The sequence below is a fragment of the Balaenoptera physalus genome, assembly GCF_965194825.1.
Source record: "Balaenoptera physalus genome assembly, chromosome: 3".
NCBI lineage: Eukaryota > Metazoa > Chordata > Mammalia > Artiodactyla > Balaenopteridae > Balaenoptera > Balaenoptera physalus.
In genome coordinates, this window is record NC_138890.1 from 3229372 (window position 1) to 3253239 (window position 23868).

The 23868-nt window shown below is 55.1% G+C and overlaps 2 protein-coding genes across 22 annotated transcripts in view; one reads left to right on the plus strand and one right to left on the minus strand.

Moving 5' to 3' along the window:
- SIRT6 (sirtuin 6) lies at window positions 1-7145 on the minus strand. 8 transcript variants are annotated; one of them, XM_082453263.1, is made up of 9 exons: window positions 6996-7144; window positions 5762-5889; window positions 5080-5158; window positions 4222-4404; window positions 3880-3939; window positions 1913-2008; window positions 1755-1835; window positions 983-1106; window positions 1-895 (listed from the first exon to the last, which is right to left on the minus strand). In XM_082453263.1, exons 1-9 carry the CDS (start codon window positions 7046-7048, stop codon window positions 554-556), a joined length of 1146 nt encoding a protein of 381 aa, XP_082309389.1. In that variant the 5' UTR covers window positions 7049-7144; the 3' UTR covers window positions 1-553. The 8 variants fall into 8 exon arrangements, with proteins under 8 accessions (XP_082309389.1, XP_082309391.1, XP_082309390.1 ...); XM_082453265.1 differs by lacking the exon at window positions 6996-7144 and adding an exon at window positions 6697-6847; XM_082453264.1 differs by lacking the exon at window positions 6996-7144 and adding an exon at window positions 6272-6665.
- Window positions 5901-23868, plus strand: part of ANKRD24 (ankyrin repeat domain 24) — a 26830-nt gene continuing 8862 nt past the window's right edge. For 2 of the 14 annotated variants that reach the window (XM_082453212.1, XM_082453203.1), the window contains exons 1-11: window positions 7716-7956; window positions 10395-17906; window positions 18710-18826; window positions 18928-19058; window positions 19136-19224; window positions 20324-20388; window positions 20887-20944; window positions 22490-22560; window positions 22752-22858; window positions 23034-23221; window positions 23696-23724. In XM_082453212.1, coding sequence (XP_082309338.1) covers window positions 17577-17906; window positions 18710-18826; window positions 18928-19058; window positions 19136-19224; window positions 20324-20388; window positions 20887-20944; window positions 22490-22560; window positions 22752-22858; window positions 23034-23221; window positions 23696-23724 — 1185 coding nt within the window. In that variant the 5' untranslated portion in view covers window positions 7716-7956; window positions 10395-17576. Of the gene's footprint in view, window positions 6314-7715; window positions 7957-8000; window positions 8352-10394; window positions 17907-18709; window positions 18827-18927; window positions 19059-19135; window positions 19225-20323; window positions 20389-20886; window positions 20945-22489; window positions 22561-22751; window positions 22859-23033; window positions 23222-23695; window positions 23725-23868 lie in introns of those variants that run through there. The other 12 variants (XM_082453210.1, XM_082453206.1, XM_082453201.1 and 9 more) reach the window with 11 other exon arrangements.

Here is a 23868-nt window from a genome sequence, read left to right on the forward strand (position 1 = left end):
TGCAAGAAATTATTTTATTGCATTGAAGGCTTTTCTGGAAGCCTGGAGGAAGCCAGGTGGACCCACCCTTCTTCCTCCAGCCCCAAAGGCAGTGTGAGCTTCTATTGTCTGTCCTGCCATGAAGTTTGGCTCCTAAATGATGGCCCTGCCTCCCTTCCCTCCTGGAGGGACTGTGAAGGCTGTCCGGGGGTAAGCAGGGGCTGGAGAGTGTGAAGGCCCAGGGGTCAGAGGAAACCACAGAGGGCCTGGCCACACCTCCCAGGAACATCCTGAGTCAGAGGCTGGAGCCTGGGGTTGGAGCAGGTACGGGGTGGGGGGGTGTCAGCTCCAAGGTCAGGGTCCAGGGGGGATGCTCCTGCCCAGGCCCCCTCCAGAGGCCCCAAGCTAAAGGGAGGTGCAGTGGAGGGCAAGTCTGCCCCGGGGCCTGGAGCCCAGCTCTCGGCACCCTGAGGCCTCCCCGAAGGACAGAGACAAGTAACAAAGTGAAACCAGTAAGAAAAAAAAAAGAATCCATGGTTTCTACAAAGAGCCCCGCCCTCCCCAGGCCCCCTGGTCAGCTGGGAACCACCTCGGTCTTCACTCTTTTGGGGGGCCTGCAGGGAGCAGGACTGTCCAGCAGCTCCCTTTTGGGGCTGGCGGGCCCGGAGCCGTTGTGCTGGGCGCCAGGCTCAGCTGTGGGCTCCTGCTTGGGGCTGGCGGGCGCTGGGCTGTGGAGCTGGGCGGGGGCCTCCTCCTTGGGCTCCAGCTTGGGGGTGGGTGGGCGGGGCAGGGGTGGCAGCGCCCTCTCCAGCACGCGGGGGCCGTCCCAGGCCGGGATCTCCAGGCCCAGATGCTTCATGAGTCGGGTCATGACCTCATCTACATAGCCGTGGATACGCAGGTCTGCGTGGCGGTCCTGCGGGGGGCGGGGACCGGTCAGGCGGAGGGAGAAGGCTTGGGGGGCGTGGGGTGTCAGGGGTCAGGGGTGGGCTCCAGCACGTACGTGCTTGGTGGGCTGAAGGTTGACGATGACCAGCCGGCCTCCGCGGCGTTTGGTGGCGAGGGGCAGGTTCCCGCTGGGCCGGATTTGCAGGGAGGTGCCCAGCGTGATGGACAGGTCCGCGTTCCTGGGGCCAGGAGGCGGGATTAGCCTTAGCCCCTCGACAAGGGTCTCTGCAGCCCTCCTCCTGCCCCATGAGGCTGGGAGCGGGCGGTCTCCGACACACACACCACCCCACCCTTGCTCAAATGCCATGGCTTCACTGCTCTGCTGACACGCCGGGGCCAGCCCTGGGAGGCCGGCTCACACAGCGCCCATCTCTGCCTGGGGGCCGGCTTGCCCCAGCTTCCAAGCTGCCCTGAATCCTGCCCGCCGCTTCCCTTCCGCCGGAGCCACCCCACCCCGTCGGCAGAAGTGGAGTTGCTGATGTGGGTGGGACCTTCCCCACTTGGATTCCTGGGTTCCAGACCTGGCTCAGTCATTCCTGGCTGGGCAGTGTGGACGGAGGTGTCAGCTTGCTCCTGCCTCGGTATCCTCGTCTGTAAAATGGGCCCCGAGCAGCACCCACCCTGGGCTGTGGTGAGGATGGTGTGTGAGGCCTCTGGCCGGGGCCAGGGGTATGAGGGCTCAGTACACAGGAGCTGCCATTGTTACGGGGGAAGCGAAGCCCAGAGAGGGTGTGGGCCACCTCTTTCCTGATGTCTCCGGGGTTGCAGCTGGCTGTGTTTCTGCCCCTCCCCTGCCCACCCCACCCTGGGCTCGGCGGGGGTCAGACCTGCTGGCCTCATCGGCCAGAGTGAGGTCCCGGTCAGGCAGGGAGTCTTCCCAGTCCAGGATAGTGTCTCTCAGCTCCCCCCTGTATGGAGAGCGGGGAGTCAGCAGGGACACTGGCCACCTCCCCTGGGGACCAGGGCGTGGGGAGGGGCCGCTTACCTGCAGGCCCGCAGCCCCCTTGACTTGGCCACGGTGCAGAGCCGGCCGGTGGCCTTCAGGCCCATGCTGCCCACGACGGTGTCCCGGACGTACTGCCTGTGTCGGGAGGGGAAGGGGTCAGCTCCCTGCCCGCTCCCAGGTGCCTACCCTGCGGCCCCACCTGGGTGGCTCTTGCTTTTTGCAGGCAGCTGTTCTCCCAGGAAAGCGGGGGCCACATGACCAGAATCTAAGCATGAGGGGACATCTGGCAAACCCAGCACGGGGGGGCAGAGGGGGCCTCCCACAAAACAGCTGGCCTGGCTGCTTCAAAAGGTCCACAGCTCGGAAAACAGAGAAAGGTCGGGAACTGCTCCAGGTAAAGGAGACTAAAGAGATGGGACACTGGCATGCAGAGTGCCACCCTGGGTTGGACCCTGCACCAGGGGAAAAACAGCAACAACGGGAGGGAACACTGGGAACACAGATTGGGGATCGAACAGTCGCGTTTGTGGTTTTTACATTTCCTGACTTCAGAAACTGCACCGCGGCTGTGGAAGAGAATACCGTGGCTCGTGGGAGATGTCTAAAGGGTTTAAGGGGCAAAGGATAAGGAAATCTGCCCCTTGAACAGTAGAGCAAATCCGAACACAGAGAGAAGAGGAGAAACAAATTGTGGCGAAATGGTAACATTGATGAATCTAGGTCAGGGTCAGCAAACCATAGCCCTGAGGATCAAATCCGGCCCTCTGCTTCCCATTTTCATAAATAAAGTTTTATTGGCACATGGCCATGCCCATCCCTTTAAGTGCTGTCTATAGCAGCTTTCACGCTACAGAGCTGATAGTCACGACAGAGACAGTCTGGCCCACAAAGCTGAAGGTATTTACCATCTGGCCCTGTACAGGAAAAAGTTGGGGATCCCCGGTCTAGGTGAAGTATGAGTTCATTGTATGGTTCTTGTGAGTTTTCCACCAGACAGAAGTTTTTCGAAATAAATTTAGAGAGAAAAAAAATTTGTTTTTAAAGTTGGGGCCCCACCTGTGGTCTGGTCTCGAGATTCCACCCGCAGGGGAGCCACACGCACCCACCACACCTGAGTTATTCACACCCGTAAGGCTGCTTGCCCAGCAGAGGGAGACACGCCCAGAGCCCTCCTGTTCCAGGAAGGCTCAGCCTTCCCAGAGCCAGAAGAATGCCCAGTCACACCCTGTTATGGGCTGAGTGGTGCCTCCCAAGTATTTTGGAATAAGACCTTATTTGGAAGTAGGGTTGTTGCAGATGTCCTGGGTGGGTTCAGATGAGGTCACATTTGAGTAGGGTGGCCCCTCACCCATATGACTGGTGTCCTTATAAGAAGAGGGGACACAGGGACTTCCCTGGTGGTCCAGGGGGTAAGACTCTGTGCTCCCGATGCAGGGGGCCCGGGTTCGATCCCTGGTCGGGGAACTAGATCCTACACGCTGCAACTGCAACTAAGAGCTCGCATAAAAGATCCCGCATGCCACAACGAAGATCCTGCGTGCTGCAACTAAAGCCATAAATAAATATTAAAAAAAAAAAAAGAGTAGGGGACACAGACACACAGGGACACGGAAACGTGACAAAAGAGTCAGAGGTTGGAGTGATGAGTCTATAGCCAAGGATGGTTGGAAACCACGAGGAGCTGGAAGAGGCAGGAAGGATCCTCCGCAACAGGGTTCAGAGGGAGCACGGCCCTGCCAACACCTTGATTGTGGACTTCGAGCTTTCAGACCCATGAGACTATCAGTTTCTGTTGTTTTAAGTTACTCAGGTTGTGGCAGTTTGTTACAGCAGCTGCAGGAAATGAATACACCTCCTGGGAGGAAGATACGCCCCCAAGTCCCACCCTGGGAGGGTCACACCCTCGTCTCTGGAAACATCAGGTTCAACTCACAAGGCCCTCCTGCAGAGCCCGACCTGGGTCATCCATGCCTTGGGCCCCCGCCCCTACCCTCCGTGGCACTCACGTCTTACACTTGACACATTCTTCTACAAACATGTTTCCGTGAAGCTCTGCCAGCTTGTCCCTGTGGGAGGAGGAGGAAGAGGCTTAGTGGAGGAGATCCAGAGGGCTCAGGGCTGGAATCCCCCCCAGGACCAGGAAGAGGGGATCTCGATTCTCCAGACGTGCCCGCCTAGCAGACACTGACAGCGGCAGCTGAGCACCAAGCATTTCTCCTGGCTGAATCGCCACAGTGGCCTTGAGAGGGAGGGGCTGCCATCAACACCCGTCTTCCAGATGAGGAAACTGAGGCTCGGAGAGAGGGGCAGCCTGGCCAAGGCTGAACGGGGCTGGACGCGGGGTGCACCTGGGGAAGCCGGAGCGCACGTGCAGCCCGTCCACGTTCTGGCTGACCAGGAAGCGGAGGAGGCCCACGCGCTCCAGCTGCACCAGTGCCATGTGAGTCTTCGTGGGCCGCGCGTTCTCAAAGGTGGTGTCGAACTTGGGGGCCAGGCCCTGCTCCTCCATCGTCCAGACGCCATGGGGGCCCCTGAGGTGGCAGGCGGGAGAGACAGAGAGAGCTTAGGGATCAGGAAGAGAGGGGACAGAAAAGGAGACAGAGAAGAGGAGACAGAGAAACAGAGGCAGAGAAAGAGAATCAGAGAGAGACAGAGTGACACAGTCAAAGGAGGGGGTGGAGGAGGAAGGAGGGAGAACGTGGTACACAAGGGCAGAAATTAACTATTCAATTCCACCAACACTTACTGCTGCTGCACTGAGCCTGGCCCTGCGCTGGGTGATGCTGGGGCCCTAGGGGACCCAGGCCCTGCCCTCAAGGAGTCCTCCATCTTGTGGGGAGAGACATAGGTGGACACAGACCCTCCAGCTCTGTAGGGCTGGGGCAGAGGGAGGAACCCGGGGCTGGGCTGGCCCAGTAGAAGCGGTGAGGGCTCTTTGTGGAACTGTGGGAAGGCTTCCTGGAGGAGGCTGAGCTGTCTCTTGAACAGACAGGAAAGGGCCGGGCAGCTCAGACAGAAGAGGTAAGCAAAGGCCAGGGGGCTGGCAACAGCCTGTGAGTGGTCTGGGGGCTGCAGGGGCTGAGGTTGGAGAGCTGATCCAGGGCTAGGTTGGGAAGAGCTTTGATTTCCAGCCTGAAGTGCTTAGAACTCTCCTGTGTGGCAATGGGGATCCATGGCAGGTTATGGAAGGGGGGTGAGATTCACACCTTAAAATTCTAACATTCCTCCAAGAACAAGGAATCTGCTCTTCTGCTGTTAGGAGTCTGCTCCGGGGGCCTGAGAGGCCTTAGAAAGAGAGTACAATTGTGATAGGCCTGCCCTACGGGGTAGGGTTGCAAACTCAGCACCTACAGGGGCCACTCGGAGGCCATCAGTTAGAGACCCCTGCTTTTCAGCAATGAGACTCTTGTCTAACACAGCCTGCCTAAAGTTAGACATTATCTGTCCTCACACCCTCACTTACAGGTGAGGAAACTGAGGTCCAGGTGGTTAAGCCACTTGTCCCACCAGAGGTCTGACAGAAAAATATTTGCAAGTGAATATGGAGCTAATTGTCCTTGATATCAATTCTCCCCTTTTTCTCTGGTAATAACAGAACCCCACTACTTAGCCTTGCACAGTGAGCCTAGACGAAAGACTACATTTCCCAGCATCACTTGCAACTAGTTATAGTCAGGTGACCAAGTTCTGGCCGGTGGAATGGAATGCTGGGTGTGATATAAAGGGACATGCTCCAAAGGAAGGGTCTTTCCCATCCCCAACACCCCAGGGGACTGACAGATCACCCCAGACTCAGCGGGAGGGAAGGCGGCAGGAGGGGTTCCGATGGCCACACATCTGCGAGCTCACAGGGAAGCCCTGCCTTGACTTCCCTCCGTGCGCACGGACCTGAAGTCGGGGATGCCTGAGGCTGTGCTGATGCCCGCGCCCGTGTGGAACACCACGTTGGAGGACTGCCAGACCAGCTGTGCCAGCTCCCATACCTTCCGCTCCAACTCCTCAGGGGGGTCAAAGACCTGTTGGGTGGGAGAGAGTGGAAGGGAGTGAAACAGGAGGGAAGGGGGCAGGGCACAACCTTTAAAAGAGTGACACAGCCGTAGGACGTAACAAAAACTGGTTAAAGGTCCAAGATGGCGGAAGATTCGACTTCCAGTAGACCTGGAGCCTCATTATACACTCACTGTAATACCTCAGTATATGCTAAATGTATTAACACCCACAGGTGTCAGGACAGTTCAAAGGCTAACCATAAATGGCCAAAAAGTGGGCGGTGGCCCAATTCCTGGAACTCCCCACCCCTTCCCCGAAATAGTTGCAATAATTCTCCCACTCACTAACTAGCCTATGAAATGACCCAGCCCGTACAAACTAACCACGCCATATTTCGAGGCCTCTCACCTTCTGATGTGGCCCCAGGGCGGAGAAAGTGTCTGGTGCATGGTAAGTGCTTAATAAATGTTTGTGGAATAAAGTGGAAACCAGGCAGAAGAGGAGTGGGGCTTCAAACCACCTGGGAGCTCACTAATGCCTGACTCGGAAGGGACGCACTAGCCTTTGTGGGGCGGGGGCAATCTTCTCCCTCGTTTACAGAAGAGGAGAGAAGACACAAAAGGAAGTGACCCCGCCAAGGTCTCAGTGTATGGTGGGGACTTCCTCTCGGCGTGGCTGGAGGGGTCTTTCTGACTTACATCCTCCAGGTTCCTCCCCAGCTCAAAACCCTTCCTCATCACACCCTCAGGACGGTGTCAGCTCCCCAGCTTGGCACTTGAGGCCCATCCTGGCCTGGTTCTGGTAATCTGTTCTCCAAGTTTGTTTATTCCCACCTCCGCGCCATTGCCCCGGTAGTGCCTTCCGCCTGGAACTACAGCCCCTGGTCCCCCATCAGAACTTCAGGACTTCCCGACGTGGGTCCTAGCCTCAGTCCCAGCGTGACCGACCCGGAGCTGGGCGTGGTCGCGTCCCCAGGCGCGCTGGGGCGTCACTTCCCGCCCCCTCCTCACTGGGAAGTCCCTCCCATTGTCTAGCTTCAGTGTCTCCTGATACTCCCAGAATGCCGCTGCCAGGCGGCCCCGCCCAGCCCACGGCCCTGACGACGGCCGTCGGGATACCCAGCCGCGCTCACCTCGGGGAGGCCGCACTTGCCCTTGTCCGCGTATGGCGACAGCCCTGCCGCATAATTCACCGACATCCTCGAGACCCCAACGGGAACAATAAAGTTTCCCTTGTTGCGGCCGCTTCCGCCGGAAACGGGGTGGGACGAGGAAGAAGGAGGAGCCGCCTTCTCATCCTCCGTTGCCCGGCCTCTTCTCCCCAAGGCGCATGCGCCTCGTGCTGACGCCTCAGTCGCCATATTAACTGCTGGCAAAGAAAAGCCAGCTTCCTACTGTGCTGGGGATGTGGAGAGTGGCGGGAAAAGGGCTGTCCAGTGACCTGGGCTGGAAACTAGGGGACTGCCCACGTGAGAGTTCTCTAGTCACCTCTAAAATGAGGGGCGCAAGCGATCGGTTCCCTCTTTCCCCTTTTTACAAATGAGTAAACTGATACTCCCCTTCCCCGCACCCCACCCCTCACAGGACAGAGCCTGAGAGAAGGGACCCAGGACTTATGCTTCGAGTCCAAGGTTCTTTCCCCTGCACATTTCATAAGTTTCTAAATTTACAAATGCAGGGTACCTGTGCATGTGTGCGGGGGCCGCAGGGGGTGGCAATTTGGGGCCTCACTAGTGAGGGTCACGGACGCCACTCTAAGTTATCTGAACATTACCCAGGTGGATGATTATCAGTCAGCAGGACAGGTCCTGACTTCACCAAGAGGCTGGGGAAACTGCTCACACTCACTGGGGCTACTGCTCACACTCACTGGGGCTGGAGGCCTTGAGGACTCATTTAAGAAATGTATTGTTTACTGGGGAGACGCTGGAGAACACAGGCAGCACCCTGTGACGGGGCAATGGTGACTTAGTGTGAGTGGGTTGTAATGAGGGCACTGGGCAATGAAGGAGCTCAGAGGAGGCGCCTGACCCAGCCTGGGGGCAACCAGCAAGGCTTCCTGGAGGAGGGGATGTTGCAGCAAAGATCTGAACAGTGAGTACGATTGTGGTGGGGAGAATCAGCCAGTTGGGGGGTGACAGGAGGTACAGAAAGAGGGCTCCTGGCATAGGGACCGCAAGTACAAAGGCTGAGAAGAGAGGAAAAGGGTGGCTCATTCCAGAAACTGAAATCCGTCCAGCCATGGTCGGGAAGAACATCGGTGTCTTCCCACCAGAGCCCCTTGGCCAACAGACAGCCCTGCTGCCAGCCTGTCTCCTCCCTCTGCTCATCCCCGGCCCCCTGGGGCAGCTGCCCGCTCAGAGCTGATCAGGTGTCAGAGCTGAGAGCTGGGAGCTGCTGGTGCGAGCTGGTGGCCCAGCTGGGAGCAGGTAACCAGAGCTGGCAGTGGACACAGTGGCCTGGTGCTGGAGTCACTGGAGCTGCAGGAGGTAGGAGGGGACGGAGTTAAGGGAGGCCTGGGATGGAGGCTCCCCTTAGGGCCTCAGGCTCCTTGCCCCTGATCCCTGGCATGTGGGAGAAAGGAAAGGCTGGTGTGTGTCCCACCTATGCTGAGGCACGCTGACACCCACACACACACTCATTCATGCGTGCACCTCCCACTTCCCAGCCTTTGTGCTGTCTAGGGTACGTACCCTCTTTTTCTGCTGCTGCAGCTCAATATCCTGCCCAGCCATCAGGCCCTGTTCATATATCATCACCTCTTCCAGGAAGCAGCTCCCTAGATGAGGGTACTTCCCCCTCCCCCAGCCTGCGGATTACCTCCTGCCCAGGCAACCTGCGGACTCCTCTCTTGGGTGTCAGTTACACCCTGCTCTGGGTGTGATTGAGTCCGTTAGACAGGAGTAAAGAAAAAGGGTGGGGTGGGTGGTGAGTGAATGGGTACATTGATTGAATGGGGTAAATTGAAGGGGTGAATGAAAGGATGGGCAGTAGATGGATGGGCGGGTGGATGAACAAGTGGATGGATGGGTGGGTGGGTTTTGGATGGATGCGTGGTAAGTAGATGGGTCAGTGGATGGTGGATGAAGGATGGTTGGGTGGGTAGATGGTAGGTGGGTGTTGGCTGTATGCGTGTGTGCATAGGTGGATGGGTGGGTGGATAGTTGAGGGAGATAGGTGGTTGGATGAGTGGTTGGGTGGGTGGATGGGATGGTGGGTGGGATGGTGGGTGGGTGATGGATGAAGGATGGTTGAAGGGTGCGTGGAGAACCATGAGAAGATGAGTTGGGTGGATGAGTGGGTGGGTGGTGGCCAGTGGGTGACTGGATGGATGAGTGGATGGTGGGTGGATGGGCAGGTGGATGGTGGGTGGATGGTGGATAGAGCACTGTTGAAGGGTACGTGGAGGACCATGAGAACATAAGTTGGGCGGATGGTGGACAGTGGGTGGATGTAGAAGTGCTTGGGTCGGAGGATGGATGCACAGGTGAGTGGATGGGTGGAAAGATGATTTGGAGAATTCATGGGCAGGTGAGCAGGTGAAAGGACAGGTGAAGGATATGTCTTAACAGAAATCCCACTCAGACATAGGAAGGAATTCCTAGCCAGACACCTAGCAAAATGCCCCCTTGAGATCCCTGCCTTGAGATCCCTGCCTGACCTCTATACCTGCACGTGCACGAAACACAAAACAGGCTAAGCTGGACAGACATGCATGCACACACATACCTTGTGCTCACACGTGCACACACATGCATGCAGCCATCACCCCAGACCTCTGCCCACCTTGGGTGACTTGCCTCCATGCTCTCACTCACACAGGAGCCAGGCTGGTGTAAGGGGACTTAGCTGCAAGAATTTTCTCTCTGACTTTCCAAGAAACATGCCTCTGTGCTAAGACACCTCGGCTCTGGGCCTGGCCCCCCAGGAGCCCCTAACTATTCAAGAAAACAGAACCAGTCCAGACACTTCCAGCCTCTGGAGCCAGGGGTGGGGCAGAGGAAGAGCTGGAGGAACCCAATTTGAGGAGTTAGAGTTCTGCCTACTAGTAAGAGGCAAAGCTGATCAGAACACCATGGGATTTTGGAACTGGGCTGTGAAGGATGAATAGGAGTTCACCAGAGAAGGAAAAAAAAAAAAAAGGCATCCTAGGTAGAAGTAACTGCACAGATAAAAGCTTGAAACCAGAAAAAGCCTGATCTACTTGGGCAACAGGGAATACTGGTGGGATACATTTATTGAGCACCTACTGTTTGCCAGGCTCTATGCTAGGGACCTCACAGGAAACTGGCCACAAGTTGGTTAGGAGGGGATTATTTCCTGCATTTTATGGAAGAGGGATGTAAAACACAGAGAGGGCAAGTGACCTGCTGAAGGACACACAGCAGTTAGAAGATGGGATAGGTCCATGTCCTGCTCTAGGGGCTGGGATGGCCAGGGGGGGAGGAGGAAGTGGTACTTTTGAGGAGTGGGAGGCAGACGACTCTCCTGCCCACCAGGATTGATGTCCCTTACCCCCTGGCCTTCTGTAGGTGGCCTGGGGAGAGGAGAAACACCTGACACTGGCCATGAAGACCCTCCGGGCACGATTTAAGAAGACAGAGGTGAGTCTGAGGCCACTGAGATGCCCGATGTCCCCCAACTTCAGGCTCCTGTCCCCCAGGACCTGGCTGAAGATCCACTGGGCCCTTGGACTGCTGTCCTCCGTCTGTCATCAGATTCTTTTGGCAGCTTCCGTATGACCAAGCCCCTCCCTGTTCAAAACTCTTCTATGGTTCCCCACCATCCACAGGTTCAAGTTTACCCTTTTAGCTTCTGGCCACCTCCCCTCCCTTTCCTCTCTACTGCCCCCTGCTGCCCTGATCTCCACATTACTTCCTGTTCAAGCTTTTCAGCCACCATGCCTTTGTCCAGGCTGTTCCCTCCACCTGCAATGCTCTTCCCTGTACTACTGTGCATCAGATCCTCCCCATCCCTCACAATTTGGCTCCAAGAACATTTCTTCCGGAAGATCTCTATTCCCAGCTACAGTGACCACTTGTTTTTCTGGGGCCTCACTTTCTCGGGGACCCTGATTTCTTGCTTTTGATTATTTATTCAGCAAATATTTGTATTGGGTGCTGTTCTAGGCACAGAGGACACAGCAGTCAACAGGGCAGACCGAAATCCCTGCCCTTGTGGAGCTGACAGCTGTGTTGGGGAGATGGATGCTGAACAAGATAAATAAGTGAAAGGCATATTTTGTACCAGGGAGACAAAGAAAGCAAAGAAAGGGAATTTAAAGCATCTGGGGCAGGGGAGATGGTTGCAGTTTTAAAGCAGGTTGTCCGGAAAGGCCTCACCAAGAAGCTGATATTAGAGCAAAGATCAGAAGGGAAAGGAGGAGGAAATCATGTGTGTATTTGCAGGAATTGCATTCCAGGCAGAGGGAACAGCCAGTGCAAAGACCCTGAGGTGGGGTCTTGCTGGCTTCTCTTGCAGCTATATTTTGGGCTGTGAACTTCCAGAGACTGTGCTCCTTCCTCATTCATTACCCACTCCCTCCCGGCCCCGCTAGTCCCTGCCAGTGTGCAGGCTGGTCCAGGGCACAGAGTCACAGAAGCTAAGTGAGCATTCAGATGTAGTCTGGCAGCCAGCCTTCCTGAGCACTGGCCTCTGTCAGGCTAAACTTCCCAATTACAGCACAAAGAAACCAGGGTCCAGAGAGGTTTACTCACCTCTCCTGGTCACAGAGTAAAGTGGCAACAGGGAGATTCAAACCCACACGTGTCTGACTTTAGAGCCCTTGGTCTTTCTCCCATGACAGGGCCTTCCCATCCGGAAGGCTCAAGGCAATCAGGGAGGCTACCCGGAGGAGGTGGTGCTGGAGCGGAGCCTGGAAGGACAGGGAAGATTTAGACAAGTGAAGGCACACAGGGAGGGGGATGGGGACCAGTGTGAGCAAAGGTCTGGAGGCTGAGCAGAGCCTGGTTGATACAGGGACATAATGGGATGATGAAGAGGTTCTTTTGGCTGGAGCAGAGACTGTGAGGGGGAGCTGAGACCCGAGAGGGCCCAGCCTGAGGAGTCCTTGAATGTCAAAAACGGGGCAGAGGAACAAGCCTGGTTTTATTTTTTAATTTAAAAAAATTTTTTGGCCGTGCTGCACGGCATGCAGGATCTTAGTTCCCCAGCCAGGGATCGAACCCGTGGCCGCTGCTGTGGAAGAGCAGAGTCTTAACCACAGGACCGCCAGGGAAGTCCCAAGCCTGGTTTTAAAGTCAGGTGGCTCTAGGTTCGAATCCTTCCTCTGTCCCTGACTAGCTCAGTGACTTTGCGTATATCTCCGCCATTCTCTGGCCTTCCAAAGTTTTCCCAACTGATTTTTATTTTATTTTATTTTTATTTTATTTATTTATTTATTTATTTTGGCTGTGCTGCGCGGCTTGTGGGGTCTTAGTTCCCCGACCAGGGATCGAACCCATGCCCCCTGCAGTGGAAGCTCAGAGTCCTAACCACTGCACCGCCAGGGAATTCCCCCCTCAAAATGATTTTTAAATGTATTTTTATTATTTATCAATTTTAACATTCCTTTCATTTTGTTTATTTTAACGTTTAAAATTTAAATTTAATGTCGTTGAACTCATTTTTATTTCATCCCATTTTTGTTTTTATTTATTTGTTTTCAAACACTACAAGGAGATTTCCATGTGCTTTGCAGATGTCAGCTCCTTTAACCCTCATAACAATCATGTAGGGTAGGAGCTTTTATCTCCACTTTATAAATGAGTAAACGATGCCCAGAGAGGTTAAGGAACTTGCCCAACGTCACACAGCTAGGAAGTGAGATGCCTGCCTTTTCCCCGGGCTGTGTTACTAGGAACACCTGCGTTCCTAGGGCTGTGTTATTGGGTCTTGGTTGGGGGGAAAGTGCACTGATTGAAGTGAGAGGGAAGGAGAGGGAGAGGGGGAGGGAGAGAGAAATAAAGAGAGAGAGAGAGGGCACCAGAGCAAGGAATAAATTGTTTGTTAATCCCTACAAAACGTGGCATGGGGTTAGCTTCATTCACTGCAGAACGATCCTAAAATTTTCATCCCGTTTGAAGTCGATTCCTGGTTAGTGTTCACATTTCCTGCTAAAAATTCCCGAGAAGTTGTAGCCAGTGGTAAACCAAACCATACGATTGTTGAATTTCAAAAGCAGAGTCCTATTGAAATCCAATCCTTTGAAACGTTTGTGCCTCTAAAAAAAACAAAAACAAAAAAACACCTAATTTGGGACGTGGGTGTGTTTTGATAGGTGCCTGGCACAGAGTCAAGATGAGGAGGGCGGGAATAGAGGGGTGTTAAAACCTCAGCCAGGGTGTGAGGGTCTCTGGGTATGTCAGGGAGGGCGGGGGCAGCGAGCAGAGCCCGCCTGGGCTGGAGCGGGCGCGGCAGATGGGAGGCCTGGGGGAGGAAAGAGAGGAGAAGCTGGTCCTCCATTCCCCCCCCCAAAACCGCCCCCCACCCCCGTCAGTCCCTCTACCTGCCAGGCTCCAGTTTCTCTGCCAAATGCAGGAGTCAGGTTCAGCTTTTGTTCGGCTGCCCCGAGGGAAGAAAGCAAACACCCGCGACTGCAGTGGTCCGCCTCCACCTCCGTCTCCATCTCTCCGGACCTTCCGTTTCCCATTCTCAGCACACAACCTGCCCGGCGCGCCCTCCCCGCTCCTTTCTGCTTCTCTCATGATACAGCCTGCTCTGCCAGCTCCCAGCAGACCGCCCTACTTGCTCTGAGCCTTCTCGCCCCCTCTCTGGGCCTCAGTTTTTCCATCCATAAGATGGGAGGGACTTCCCTGGCTGTCCAGTGGTTAAGACTCTGTGCTTCCAATGCAGGGAGCACAGGTTTGGTCCCTTGTTCGGGGAACTAAGATGCCACATGCCATGCGATGCCGCCAAAAAAAAAAAAAAAAAAAAAAAAAAGATGGGAGTTAACTGGAGCCGGGAGCCTAGTTTTTGGATTCCCATCAACCTCCTGCCCTTATTTCAGGTTTTAGAAAAATCCTACAAGGAAGAAGATTGCGGATTTGTAGAAAATTTTAGAGATTCGTAGACTCCCGGTGCCTCAACACTTTTTGGAAAATCTATCTGTCTGTCTCTCCCTCACTTTTATTCCCAGAGTCACTCTTTCTTTTTCTTTCTTTTTTCAGTTTGAACAAAGTAGTTTATTGCTATTAGATCAACACAGGCACTAGGGGATTGACTGAATTTTGTAGCTTGTAGTTTATTATTAGGATGCCCTGAAAAGTACTCTTGAAATGAACAAATGTACATATAGATATATATTAGATATGTGACCTTATTTTAAATGAGTCACTATTTCTTTAATTCATTCAACAAACATTTATTCAGCACCTACTGTGGGCTGGAGATCAGGGCCTGCTTCACAGACACACACACACACACCCTGCCACTCAGAAGGGCCCCATGTTTGGTTTCATACTCATTTCTCCCCATCTTGAAATTTTTCATAATTTTTCAACAAGGGGCCCTGCATTTTCATTTCGCACCGGGTCCTTCAAAATCTATACCCGGTACCTGCTGGGGATCCAGCCGCAGTGACTAAGGCGGACAAAAATTCCTGCCTGTGCAGAGGTGACATTCTGTGAAGAAATCAAGAGGAAACAATATTTTCAGAAAGGTACACAGGATGACGTCAGGTAGTGATAAGAACGATGAAGGAAAAATAACCCCCCACTAAGGGGTCAGAGTGACAAGGGGTGATCAGAGAAGGGCTCTCTGAAGAGGTGTCTTCCAGTGCAAAAGACAGTAAAGGAATCAGCATTGTGGGCGGTGGAGGAAGGAGGGCATTCCGGGTGGAGGACACAGCAAGGGCAAAGGCCCGGAGGTGGGCAGAGCTGTCTGAGGACCAGAAAGGAGGCCACTGCGGCAGGATGTCACGGACCAGGGGAAAGGTAGAGGGAGGTGAGTTCAGAGAGTTGACAAGGAGGATTGTTTAGAGCAAAGCTAGGCACATTTTTCCTGTAAAGGGCCAGAAAGTAAATTTTTTTTTTTTTTTTTTTTTTTTTTTTTTTTTTTTTTTTTTTTTGCCACGCCGCACAGCTCGTGGGATCTTAGTTCCCTGAGCAGGGATTGAACCCCGGCCCTCGGCAGTGAAAGCATGGAGTCCTAACCATTGGACCACTGGGGAATTCCCATAGGCCATTTGAAAATGAATGGGCATAGCCCCATCCCAATAACACTTGTTTTATGGACACTGAAATGTGAATTTCATATAATTTTCATGTGTCAGGAAGTATTACTCTTCTTTTGTTTTTTTTTTTCCCCTGACTACTTATAAGTGTAAAAACCATTCTTAGCTCTTGAGCTGGACCAAACCAGGTGGAGGTGGGGTGGGCTGGGATTTGCCACCCCCCCCCAGCCCTGGGGACCTCAGTTGGCAGTTGGACCCCTTGCCATAGAACCTCCTGGGCTCTGTGAGCAGTTAGCATTTGATGCTGAGCAAAGTCGCTGGAGGCTTCTGAGCAGAAGAGAGAAATGCTCTGATGCAGGCTTTAGGAAGCTGGTGGACCAGGGAGGGGAACAGAAGCAGGGAGGCCTGGGAGGAGGTGACCTCCAGATAGAATTGTGATGGGGCTGGACCACGGGTAAGAAGGGGTCCCTGGACGTAGTTTACAGCTGGTGGGGTTGGCTGCTGGATTGGGTGTGGGGTGAGAGAGGAGTGAGATGACGCTAAGACTTGGCCTAAGCCCCTACCGGGACAGCGACGCCCTTGGCCCACTGCGGGGGGCTTCTGAGCTTGTCTAGCATCCAGAAGGACAGGCCGAGGGCAGTTGGAAATCCGAGGCCTGAGCTGGGAGATCCATTTCAGTCTCCTCTCTGGACAAGCCTGAGAGGGTCACACCACCCCCCCTCGGTGTAAGAGGAGAGAGGAGCCCTTAACACCCTCCTTCCAACTCCCCAATTGCTTATCAGCAGACTCTCCATTTACCTGCCCCCACCTCTCCCTCCATCTGCCTAAAGGTGTCTAAGAATAATCACGGACAACAGCAGTGATCCTGCCCCCAGGTACACTGGGTGATCCCTGGGACATTTACGGTTGTCACATGGTGGGGGGTGTGCTTCTGGACCAGGGGTGCCGCTCGACACCCCACAGAGTCCAGGATGGCCCCACCCCAGGGAATGACCAGGCTGAAGTGTCAGCAGTGCCTCTGGGTGGAGGAACCCGGCTCTGTAGTGTTCGTTCCATTATCTATCCCGTTGTTAAAGAATTGAGGCCCAGAGAGGGAGAATGGCTGGCCCTGGGTCACACAGCAACTATACAATGGCCAAGCTGGATTCAAAGCCCCAGTGCCTGTCAGCAGTCATTGCTCTTAAATTTGGGCTCCTGAAGGCCTGTCTCCTCATACATCCCTTCTCTCTCCTGTAATCCCAATCTTGTCCCTTCTCCTGGTCCCTTCTTGAATTTGCATCCACAACACAGTGGACTATCCTGACTTTTGGAACCGTTTGTGGCTCTCCTGACACCCCACACTCCCTGTTTCCCCCTCCTTCCCAGGACCCCCTCCTCCAGCTCCTATGCTAGCACCTCTCCTCCTCTGCCCCACCCTTAAGTATGCACACCCTCACCCCACCCCACCCCATGCCCCAGGTCCTGGACCAGGGCAGAGGCTACCACACTGGTCCAGGAGAGCAATTTATTTCATGATTTCTCCCAAACATGATCTTGTTCCTGCCACTCCCCAACTCCTGCCCATTCTTCAAGTTTCAGCTCAGATGTCCTTTCTTCCAGGAAGCCCTCCCTGACTCCCCAGATGATATCAAGAGTCCTCTCTGAGCTCCCAGCTCACCTGGGCTTCCCTCTTAATAGCCCTGATCACCTTGGTTCATAAATCCATGGGTGTGTCTGTCTCCCCAGGGACCTCAGTGATAGCAGGGACATCTGTCTTCGTCACCACTGAGTCCCAATGCCCAGTGCAGTGCCAGGCACCCTGTAGCACGAGTGGACTGAATGAATGAAATACACATGGCTCAGAGGGCTTGGCCTTGTGAGTCACACATTAACTGAGCAAACATTCACCAACTGCCCACCCCACCCTGGCCTCTGCCAGGGAGGCCTCAGTGGGACCCTGCTCTCAAGGGGCTCCCAGTCTGAGAAAACCAGCAGAACACAGACCCTCCCAGCCCCTTGGAGTTAGATCCAAAGGCTGTGTCCTCTCTGTCTTTCAGTGGTTTAACTGAGCACCTGCTATGTCCTGCGTCCCTAGGATTCAGTATTAGATATGCACACAGCCCAACCGCATCTTTCTTTGAATCCGTGTTTATGGCGCACTATGTTCCAGGCCCCATATATAGCATCTCGTTTAGTCCTCCCAGTAACCCTCTGCAGTAGGTACTGTTTAATATGAAACCCATTTCCCGGATGAGGAAAGTGAAGTCCAAAGCAGGTAAGTATCTGGGCCGATCTTATAGATGGTAAATGCGGGTTTGTGGAGGGCAGGGGGCGTGGCGGGGGGTGGATGCCCTGGATTCGAATTCAGGTTTGTCAGACTGCAGAGCCCCACTGGTGGATGATGAATGAATGAATGAGTGAGTGAATGAATGAGTGAGGGAGAGCCTGGATAGCCCAGCGGCAGTGCCAGACCGGGAGTCACCTGAGACCACCCCCCTATCCCACACTCCCCCTCTTCCCCCACCCCCTCCCCAGAGAGGCGGAGACGAACGCAGGCGGGTCCATGCAGATCCTGGGAGCCTGGCCCTCTTTGCCTCAGCCTCCCGGTGGCAAGAAGGTCAGGTCGGGCCACCGCGGTGCCCCTCCCCCAGAGCCCAGCCCCCTTCCCTGGCACTCCCCCCCACCCGTAGGGGAGGGGCCGGGAGGGGGGCAGCAGGCGGGGCGCGCGGGCGAGGGTTGGCGCGGGGCTTGGCGGGACTGCGCGGGCCGGGCGGCCGAGCCCCGGCATCGCGGGCCCTTCCCTCTGGTCACTTCCCGGAGCCCGGCCGCCCGGCCGCCCGGCGCCCTGGACACCATGAAGCAGCTGTGCCTTTGCGCCGCCGCCTCCTTTGCGGTAGGGCCGGGGGAAGGGGCGCGGGAGCGGGGCGGGCGCGGGCCCTTCCTCCCCTCCCCGCCCCGCCCCTCCCCACCCCCTGACCGCGCAGAGCCTAGACCCTCCACCCCGAGACCTGCGAGGGATGATCAGGGAGGAGGGAGGGGGCGGGACAGAGACTGGGGGGGATGCATGGGACATTTGGGGGGACAGTTTTGAGGACAGATGGGGACACAGGAGAATTTAGAGGGACAGTTTTGGGGAACAGTTTTGGATGGGATCATTTGTGGGGACAATTCGGGTGCTGTTTTGGGTGATGTTTTTTGGGAAAAGATATTGACATTTGGAGGACAATTTTGGAGGACATCTGAAAGATTTTAGGGGAGGACAGTTCGGGGACAGATGATGGATGGGGTCATTGGGGGGATGATTTTGGAGAACATGTCAGGAATTTGGGGAAGACATTTTGGAATGCATTTCAGATCTTGGGACATTTGGGAGACAATTGTGGCATCTCAGAGGCAGTCAAAGGATAGATGGCAGAGGGTGGTGCTGAGAGACATTGAAGCAACCTTTTTAGGGGTTCCTATGGGAAGACTTCAGAGGGTAGTTCAGAAAGGGATATGGTGAGGTGATATTGGAAAGGTGGCTTTCACTAAGGGATGAGCTGGGGACCTAGGTTTGGGGGACAACTTTTTGGAAAGATGCTGGGGGCTGATCTGGGGATGGTTTAATGGTACGATGGTGGAAGTGGTGTATGACAGCTGGGGCGATGGACCTGGGGGCAGATGCTGGGGACCCAGGCTTGTGGGATGCTGTCTCAGGCCCCCACCCAGGACCACTCCCCCCGGCAGCTGCGGCTCAGCCCCACTGACCTTGGCTCCTGCCCACCCTGCGGCCCCTGCCCCATCCCGAAGCCGGCAGCCAGAGGCAGGCGCCAGGCAAGTGCCCAGGCCGGGCGGTGAGAGCCCGGAGCCCCTGCTGGGGGAGCGGGGAGGGGCAGTGGCCGCCAGTCCCATGTTCCCCTGGGTGTGCCCCGCAGAGCCAGGACTGGGGCAAAAGTGATGAGCGGCTGCTGCAGGCCGTGGAGAACAATGATGCCGCGCGGGTGGCCTCCCTCATTGCCCGCAAGGGGCTGGTGCCCACGAAGCTGGACCCCGAGGGCAAGTCCGCGTGAGTGCCCACGTCCTGGGGGTGTGATGGCTGAGGGGTGGCCACCCTGCAGCTGACCCCTGACCTCTGGCCTCCAGATTCCACCTGGCGGCCATGAGGGGTGCAGCCAGCTGTCTAGAAGTGATGCTGACACATGGCGCCAACGTTATGAGCACGGATGGGGCAGGTACTACCCGCCGGGCCCTGGGGGAGGGAAGAGGAACTCAGACCAGGTGCCCAGCCTGAGGGTCCAGCCAGGCCCTGCTTCATGGCCTCCGTGTCCTGCTGAAAAAGGGGGGTTCTCTTCAGTGCCCCCAGGGAGGCACAGGGGCGAGTCAGGCTGTGGTACCCAAGGATGGAGACCATGGCCGGCAGCAAACAGAGTGAGTCAACTTGTGGATTGGGGAGAGCTGGGACTCAGGTAGTGGTTGAGTCAGAGGAAGTAATGGAAACAGAGGAGCATCTGAGCTTGAGGAACATCTGGGGGCGTGAGAATAACAAGTACAGTTTTTTGGAGGGGAGTATTTGAGATGCATGGAGTAGCTGGGCTTTAGAGTTAGCTGGAGCTCTGGGAGTAGCTGAGACAAAAGGAGAATCTAGGTGTGTGACCTAACTAGGGCCCTGAGGGATAACTGCGATAGAAGGCATGGCCAGAGGGAGTAGTTGGGACTCAGGGAATAGCTAGGCATGGGGCATAGCCACATCTGAAGCTTCAGGGCAACAAGTATAGGAGCCAGGATGTATGGGTACTGGGGATTTGTAGAGTATCAAAGAAAGCGGCATAGCTGGCACTTTGGTGTAGTTGAGCTTATAGAGTAGCTGGAGACCTGGGGAGTAGCTGGGGACCTGGGGAGTAGCTGAGGACCTAGGGAGTAGCTGGTGACTTGGGGAGTAGCTGGGGACCGGGAGAGTAGCTGAGGACCTGGGGAGTAGCTGGCGACCTGGGGAGTAGCTGGGGACCTGGGGAGTAGCTGGCAACCTGGGCAGTAGCTGAGCACCTGGGGAGTAGCTGAGCACCTGGGGAGTAGCTGGCGACCTGGGGAGTAGCTGGGGACAGTAGTGCTTGAGGAGTGGATGGATGTGGAGTGTAGCTGGGATGAGATTGTCTGGGACACCTACTAGCTGAGGCTTGGAGAGTCTCTGGCCCCAGGGAGTAGCACGGTTTTGAGAAGTACTTGGGTTTGGGGACTTGTTAGAGTCATCACAAGTAGTTGACACAGGTTTGGGGGGGCAACTGGAAGTTCCCTGAGTATCTGAAGCTCTAGTACATTCTCTCTCCCTTTCAGGTTACAGTGCCCTCCACCTGGCCGCCAAGTATGGGCACCCTCAGTGCTTGAAGCAACTACTGCAGGTCATGTCCTTTCCTGCCTCAGATACTTCCCAACCCCAGATACTCCCTTGCCCTGACTACTCCTGAGTTCCAGGAATTCACTGAACCCCCAGTTACCCCCTGAATCCTTCGTATTCCTTGGCCCCTTTTACTCCTGAGTCCCAGCTACTCCTTGGACAAGCAGATACTCCCTGAGTGTCCAGCTACTTCCCACACCCAAGTTATACTCCCAATACCAGCTATTTCCTGAGCCCAGCTTCTCCCCAAACCCCCGGCTGCCGCTGGGCTCCCAGCTAATCCCTCTTTCTCACCAATTTTCATAAAAGCCAAGAGAGTCATTTGGGGGCCTGTGAGAAGTGGGTTCCACAGAGCAGGTGGGTGGGAGGGGAGAAGGGGGGAGGCAAGGAGCCTGAAATACAGCAGAGCCCAAGGAGGGGCAGTTCCTAGAGAAATTAGGCAGCAGGGATGGCTCCTAAACAGGGATGGCTCCACCTCCAATGACACGCCCCTCCCCCCCAGGCATCCTGCGTGGTGGATACTGTGGACAGTAGTGGGTGGACGGCCCTGCATCACGCAGGTGGGTGCAGCCTGGCCTCGCCCTGGCCACCATGGCCCGGAGGGTGCTAGGCTTGGGAATTATTCTACCTAGGGCTCTGGGGACCTGCCTAGGACATTCCACCTCCTTCCTCACGGAGCCGCTACTGTGTGCCAGGCACTGGGCTCTGCATTATCCTCAGTGACCCTCTGAGCCGTGGACGATGACCTTGGGACAGACAAGGGAATTGAGGCTTATCAGCAAGAAAGTGGGGAGGATCCAGGCCGTCTGACCCCGAAGCACAGCCTACTGTATGCTGGGCCTGGGTGAGGACGATCAGAGGGTGACCAGAGTATAATTTGCTTCAAGGAGCTCCTAGGGAATCTCAGGAAGGCCAAAGGTCCAGGCAGCCTTCATAGTCATCAAATCCAAATTCCTTTCCCGAGGGAGGGAAGGGACCCACCCACCTGAGCCAGGGCCCAGCCCAACGTCTGTCCACCGTGCCCATGACATTCGGGAATGTCTTTCACTTGATGACTCAAGAAACGTCTATCCTCTTGGGAGCGTGAAATACATTTGCTTTGGAGTTTTATTCACTGTTGAAACATTCCCTGCAGTTGGAGTACGCTGCCACCTAGTGGTGGCAAAGCCTTTGATCACGTTATGGAAGCTCTATGGTTTTTTTCTTTCAATAAATATTTATTGAGTACCTACTGTGGGCCAGGCTGGGTTCTAAGCAATGGAATTACCACAGCAAACAAAACCCCATAAGTCCTTGGGCACACAGCAGGTAATCATATAGAGTTTGATGATTTTTTTTTAGCTTTTTTTCTTATTTTATCTTTTTGGCCATGCCGCACAGCACGTGGGATCTTAGTTCCCTCACCAGGGATCGAACCCGCGTCCCCTGCAGTGGAATTGCGGAGTCTTAACCACTGGACTGCCAGGGAAGTCCAAGAGTTTAGTGGTTTTCAAGCAACACTTCCTTGCACAAAGCCCTTCCTTCCCTCTTTGAGGTTCTGGACATAACACACCTTGTCCTACTTCCTTGATGACCAAGTCCTTCCAAGCTCCTCCCTGCCTCAGGGTCCATGCCCATGCAGTGACCTCTACCCTCCCCCTTTCACCATCAAAACTCGAGCTCAGATCAAACCCCAAGAAGCCTGCCCAACCTCAGCAGAGGTCTGATCTCTCTAGTAAATATTAACACTCTGTGTATGAGGGTTTGGTATATAGTCGGTACACAATAAATGCTGGTTGAATCAAAAGGGGTTAAATACATGAAAATCAGTGAAGCGTTCCACCCTAAGAGGGACCCACAGTGGAATGTGGAAAGAGCTTGGGACTGGGAATTAGAAGACCTGGGTCCTCATCCTGGCTCTTTCTCTGACCCCCCTGGGTGACCATGGGCCTGGCTGGGCCTCAGTTTCTTCATCTGTAAAATAGGAGTCATATCTTTGTCACTGATCTTCTGGGGGAGGTGGGAGTTTCTCATGAAATAAAGGATAAGAATCACACTCAGGCAGAAGGCCCCCAGAAAATATCAAAGCCATGCCCTTCCTACCCACCCTTCTCTCTTTTTTCCAGCGGCTGGCGGCTGCATCTCCTGCTCAGAAATGCTCTGCTCCTTCAAGGCACATCTGAATCCCCGAGATCGGGTGAGTCTTTGGGATCTTGTGGGGAAAGATACTGCATTTGAGGTATGCTGCCACCAGGTGGCAGCATCCCAGGCACCCTCTGAAAAGTATGAAGATTTGGAGGGAAGCCTGGGGGCCGTCATAGGCTTCCCCACCTCCCAGAGTCATCCTCTCATGCCTTGTCTCATCCCTCTCCCAACCCCCTCCCCCAGCTGGGTACAACACCCCTCATCATAGCAGCTCAGATGTGTCACACAGATCTGTGCCGCCTTCTCCTGCAGCAAGGGGCTGCTGCAAATGACCAGGACCTTCAGGGCAGGTGAGCATCTCCCCTCTCAGCCAGTCCATTGTGTGCTGTGTGACTTAGGCAAGTCTCTTAACCTCTCTGGGTGTGGGATCTAGTTGTCCTCCTCCCCCTCCCCAGCCTGGGCGTTGAGGAGGGTGTGGTGGTTTGAAAATGTCCTCACCCCCTCAGTAGCCTCCTCTTCTGGTAGGACGGCCCTGATGCTGGCCTGTGAGGGAGCCAGCCCCGAAACAGTGGAGGTGCTGCTGCAGGGTGGGGCCCAGCCGGGCATCACTGATGCGCTGGGCCAGGACGCTGCTCACTACGGCGCCCTGGCAGGGGACAAACTCATCCTACACCTCCTGCAGGAGGCCGCCCAGCGCCCCTCACCACCCAGCGGTATGCAAACCCCACCTCCTCCATCTTCTAGGTAATTTCTTGTCACCCCTTTCTCTCCCTCCCTACCGTGGATAGTTTCAAGGTACCCCTATTTGTATTATAGGAGGTTTCATTGCTCCCGTCACACTACTCAGGACAGTTTTGAGGAACCCCAGAGCTTTTAGAAACAGCCTAGGGGTCAACTCTGTTTTCCTGGGTCATCCGTATTCTTGGATCTTTACCTTTCCTAAGAATTGGCCCTTCCACTTGCCCCATCCTGGAGATGCCACTGTTCTCTCTTTTTGAGAGTTTCAAGGCCCCTCCTATTAGTATTCTGTCAAAATGGTTGATCCCTACCTTAAAAGTCCTGATTCTGGGGGGGGAATTGGGAGCCCCCTCAAGTGCCCTGGGCTCACTAACGCCCTTCCTAGGGCTAGGAATGGAATCCCTAGCGCAGTGCCTGACCCTGCTTCCCTCTCTCCCCTGCCCTCCCAGAGGATGGCTCAGGCGAGGCATCGTCTCAGGTATGGATCCCTAAGCAGCGAACAAGTCCCTCTCCCTGTGCACACACTACCTTCCCCCTTGCCCCAAGCTCCCTGGGAAGAGAAGGAAGAGATGGACCCTTGACTCAGGGTTAATACCTGGAAGGACCTGTTTGGGAAGAATGC

Bases quoted from the DNA above. Each gene is read 5' to 3' on its own strand.
- SIRT6 (XM_082453263.1), bottom strand. From the start codon at position 7,048: ATGCGGCAGGGCTGTCGCCATACGCGGACAAGGGCAAGTGCGGCCTCC. The intron at 5,890-6,995 runs GTGAGCGCGGCT...CCCACCCAACAG, and splicing joins GCAAGTGCGGCCTCCCCGAG to GTCTTTGACCCCCCTGAGGA. The intron at 2,009-3,879 runs GTGAGTGCCACG...CTCCCGACACAG, and splicing joins GAATGTGTCAAGTGTAAGAC to GCAGTACGTCCGGGACACCG.